The following is a 5,000-nucleotide window of genomic DNA, read 5'->3' as shown; positions in this document are numbered from 1 at the left end:
CATTGGCTGCTCTCTGTCACTCACACACTCTCATTGGTTGTTGTCTGCCATTTATACACACTCATTGGCATTTCTCTGTCACTTACACACACTCACTGGCTGCTTTCTGTCACTCACACACTCCCATTAGCTGAGGCAGGAACTGGCTTTTCCCCACACACACAGCCCAGTGTCTGCTGTTGCGGGGAGTTGAGGGCAGTCTGTGTGTGATCATAAATCTGTGTGTTTATTCTGACTTTAACACTGTGGAGTTTCTCTCTACGACTTGGCTGAATACTCAGCCCCAAGGATTCTGACATTGTCACTGTGTAATCATGATGAAATCAATCCATTTTGAACCAGTGACGTCTGGCTTGGCACCCAACAGAGTCATACTAACAACAGGGCTTATGACTCAGAAACAAGCAGTGAAACTTCTACACACATCTGTTTAAATTTTCATTTCTGTCATCACATTTATTAAATGTCAAAATGTTTCTGATATTAAGTTTTGCGTTTTTCTGTAATTTAAGTGCCACATAAGTATATCATATTTAAAAGTGAATCTCTGACAGTAGTAAATGTGAGATAAAGCAACTGAGGTGATGGTGTATTTTTGTGGAAAACACAGAGTGACCACAGGCTCTCGGTCAGTCTGCAGTTTTGCCCATGAGCCCAGCGGTGCGGTCCGTCAAACAGACAGACGTACTGTAGTGCTAATGTTAACATCTGTTTTATACCATGAGTTCAGTGAAGATCTTTCATAGAAAGAGAGATACACATTTCTCTTCACCTCTGTTTCTGTTGTCTCTCCATTTCTCATGCAGTATTTTTTTAATAGTCTCTCTCTGTCTCTCTCTCTCTCTCTCTCTGTCTGTGTGACTCTGTAGAGGTGTGCCCAGTAGCATGTAGTCCTCACAGTGTGTGCGTTAGTGGGCAATGCCAGTGTGAGGATGGATGGGAGGGGCCAGCCTGTGACAGACAAGTGTGTCATCCAATCTGTAAGGAGCATGGAGAGTGTAAAGATGGACAGTGTGTTTGTCATCCCGGCTGGGAGGGAGAACACTGCACAATCGGTGAGTTTATCTATGTGTGTGTGGGTGTGTACATGTGTACTATTGACTGTAGTGTATATATTGACTGTAGTGTATATATTGACTATAATGTATATATTGACTATAGTGTATATATTGACTATAATGTATATATTGACTGAAGTGTATATACTGACTGTAGTGTATATACTGACAATAGTGTATATACTGACAATAGTGTATATATTGACTATAATGTATATACTGACTATAGTGTATATATTGACTATAATGTATATATTGACTATAGTGTATATATTGACTATAGTGTACGTATACACTGTAGTGTATATATTGACTATAGTGTATATATTGACTATAGTGTATATATTGACTGTAGTGTATATATTGACTGAAGTGTATATACTGACTGTAGTGTATATACTGACAATAGTGTATATACTGACAATAGTGTATATATTGACTATAGTGTATATACTGACTATAGTGTATATATTGACTATAGTGTATATATTGACTATAATGTATATATTGACTATAGTGTATATACTAACTGTAGTGTATATATTGACTATAGTGTATATACTGACTGTAGTGTATATACTGACTATAGTGTATATATTGACTATAGTGTATATATTGACTGTAGTGTATATATTGACTGAAGTGTATATTTAGTGTGTATATTGGAATTATGATGAGGGTACATTTCTGTTCATACTTTCAAAGAAAAATTAACTACAGTAAAAATAACTACAGCAATGCCAGTGCACTATCTCCATGTCTCTCTTTCTCTCTCTCTCTCTCTCTCTCTCTCTCTCTCTCTCTCTCTCTCTCTCTCTCTGTCTCTCTCTCTCTCTCTCTTTTGCTCTTTAAGTTCTGGTTTCTTTTTTTGTTTGTTTTCAGACATTTCTGTCCGTGGTATGGGATTATACACTATAAATTAAATTCAGAGACGTTGGCGGAATGGAATATGCTGCCTCTCGAGGTTCAGACCAGTTTAGACTGGTTCAGACCAGTTTAGACTGGTTCAGACCAATTAGTGACAGGTTCAGACTGGTTTAGACTGGTTCAGACCACTTAGTGACAGCTTCAGCCCACTCAGCGACAGACCCCAGCACTTCAGAAAGAGAATGAGCAGAACTTTAAAAACTTCACAAACGAGCAGACAGTATTGCCGTTGAAAAAGTGTCTCTCTCTCCTCACTTTGAGTCGGTGAGGATCATGTCGGCTCCAGGGCTCTGCTCCAGTGTGGTAGAATCTGAGAAGCTCTCTCTGCGTCTCTGAGGAAGCGTTAATCTGATGAAAATGCTCTCTTCTCTGACACAATAATAAACCATAATTATTTCCTCCAGCGTCGTAATCTCAACTAATGTGATTTTTTTCTTCCCCTACATCAGCGCATTACCTGGACTTATTCGACAAAGGTAAGACCTTCTGACCTCCCCCCACACACACACACGTATCACGCACACACACATACATAAACCACATAACACACACACACACACTCACGTATAACACACACACACTCACACACACACACACGCACTGCATCCCAGAGCACCCATTGTACATTGATAATTGTCATGCATTGTTATTCGTTTTGGTTTTTCTCAAGTGAATTATAATCTTACTGTTGTTTACGATGGGTCAGGAATACAGTACAGGAATCCCATGCTAATTAGTAACATACAGTCAGCTCATATCAGTTTACGGTGACACAAAGGGCTGCCTCACTCTGAGAGAAAAATCACAGTCATTATGAGTGTTGTGAATGATACACACAGTCACTATCAGTGTTATTCCATTCATTATTATTCCATTCCCACTCTGCTGTGTCCGGTCTGCATAAAGACAGAACAGAGGTGGGAGCAGTCTCACATGGTCATGTTCTGCTCAGCGACATGTACAGAAGCACTAAAGGCTCCTTCATGTTCACATCTGTTCCTTTGGCAGATGCCCCTACCACAAACACACACACACACACATTGAGATATTAAGACATTGAGACATTAGGACATCAAGACATTAAGACATGAAGACATTAAGACTTTAAGACATTAAGACATGAAGACATTAAGACATGAGGACTTTAAGACATTAAGACATGAAGACGTAAGACATCAAGACATTGAGACATGAAGTGTTAAGACATTGAGACATTGAGACATTAAGACATTGAGACATTAAGACACTGAGATACTGAGACATTGAGACATTGAAACATTAAGATGTTAAGACACTGAGACATAGAGACATTAAGACATTGAGACATCAAGACATTGAGACATCAAGACATTGAGACATCAAAATGTTAGACACTGAGACAATAAGACATTGAGACACTGAGACAATGAGACACTGAGAAACTGAGACACTGAGACATTAAGACGTTAAGACTTCGAGACATTAAGACACTGAGACATTAGGACATTGAGACACTGAGACATTAAGACCCTGAGACATTAAGACCTTAAGACATTGAGACATTGAGACATTGAGACATTGAGACACTGAGACATTAGGACGTTAAGACATTAAGACACTGAGACATTAAGACACTGAGACATTAAGACATTGAGACATTAGGACATTGAGACATTAAGACGCTGAGACATTAAGACACTGAGACCCTGAGACATTAAGACATTGAGACACTGAGACACTGTGACATTAAGACACTGAGACACTGAGACATTAAGACACTGAGACAATGAGACCTTAAGACACTGAGACACTGAGACATTGAGACGTTGAGATAAAATTTCTCTCTGTGCTGGACAGAGTCAGAAGACTATTCTCTCAGAATGTCTTATAATGTGTGACACGCATACTGCCACTCCTCTTAATCATTATCAGTCTACAACTTCTCTCTCTCTCTCTCTCTCTCTCTCTCTCTGTCAGATGCCTGTCCAGGGCTGTGTAATGGAAATGGGCGATGTACTCTGGAACAGAGTGGCTGGCACTGTGTGTGCCAGGTAGGGTGGAGTGGTGCCGGCTGTAACGTTGTCATGGAGATGGAGTGCAACGACAGCACCGACAATGATGGAGGTAAGGCCCCGAGGGCTGCCTGCGTCAGGCCTGACTGTAAAAAGGATGTGATTAATGAGGTGGTGTGTGATATCTGAAGACTGATCTGAGGGGGAATTAGTGAGATTTGCTTTGACGTGTGTAATCAGAGAGAACACATCACCCTGATCATCAGTTTATTAGTCAAACACAGCTGCATTCACAGAGAAAACTCCCTTTTCCTGGTGCCCACTTGGTCTTCCACACAGTTAGATTGTTTGTAGGTTGATTCTCAAGTTCATACACATGGTCACTCACACTTAAACATGTATGCACACACTCTCTCTCCATCTCTGTCTCACACACACACACACACCCGCCCTCTCACTGATGTTTCTCCACCAAGCGCACCGTGCTGCTGCCACACTGTCTTACAGAGTGTGTTAGAGACAGGTGTGTTTCTGTGTGTGTGCGCAATATCACTCTGTGTGTGTATGTGTGTGTGTGTGTTGCAGATGGTCTGATAGATTGTGTCGATCCAGACTGTTGTGTACAGACATCGTGTGACAGTGTTCCGCTGTGCCAAGGGTCACCTGACCCCCGTGACCTCATCCAACAGAACCACACTCCATTTGTGCCCCGCCCACTCCGCTCCTTCTTTGAGCGTGTGAGATTTCTCACCGGGACAGAGAGCACTCACATACTCCCCGGAGATCTACCTTATGACACCAGGTAAGATACACCTGAACACACACACACACATGCTCACACACCATGGTGCTGTAGTCATTACTGTCGACTGGTATGGGTCATGTTAACATGTTATTATTATTGTATTAGAAGGTTATTACATACTTATTACTGAAATCTTACCAATGTATTATGACGATGTTTCTCTCTCTCTTTCTCTGTGTGTGTGTGTGTCAGTTGGGTGTGTGTTATCAGAGGACAGGT

At 41.1% G+C, this 5,000-nt stretch overlaps 1 protein-coding gene across 1 annotated transcript in view; it reads left to right on the top strand.

The window, feature by feature from the left end:
- Window positions 1–5,000, top strand: part of tenm1 (teneurin transmembrane protein 1) — a 131,646-nt gene that overhangs the window by 79,738 nt on the left and 46,908 nt on the right. The window contains exons 11-15 of the mRNA XM_030792376.1: window positions 870–1,055; window positions 2,435–2,461; window positions 3,942–4,088; window positions 4,562–4,778; window positions 4,974–5,000. The exon at window positions 4,974–5,000 is cut by the window's right edge and continues 93 nt beyond it. Of these exons, the coding sequence (XP_030648236.1) occupies window positions 870–1,055; window positions 2,435–2,461; window positions 3,942–4,088; window positions 4,562–4,778; window positions 4,974–5,000 (604 nt within the window). The remainder of the gene's footprint in view (window positions 1–869; window positions 1,056–2,434; window positions 2,462–3,941; window positions 4,089–4,561; window positions 4,779–4,973) is intronic.

This window comes from Chanos chanos, chromosome 15 (genome assembly GCF_902362185.1).
Source record: "Chanos chanos chromosome 15, fChaCha1.1, whole genome shotgun sequence".
Taxonomy (NCBI): domain Eukaryota; kingdom Metazoa; phylum Chordata; class Actinopteri; order Gonorynchiformes; family Chanidae; genus Chanos; species Chanos chanos.
The sequence above is the reverse complement of the archived record's forward strand: the minus strand, read 5'-3'. Positions and strand labels throughout refer to the sequence as shown.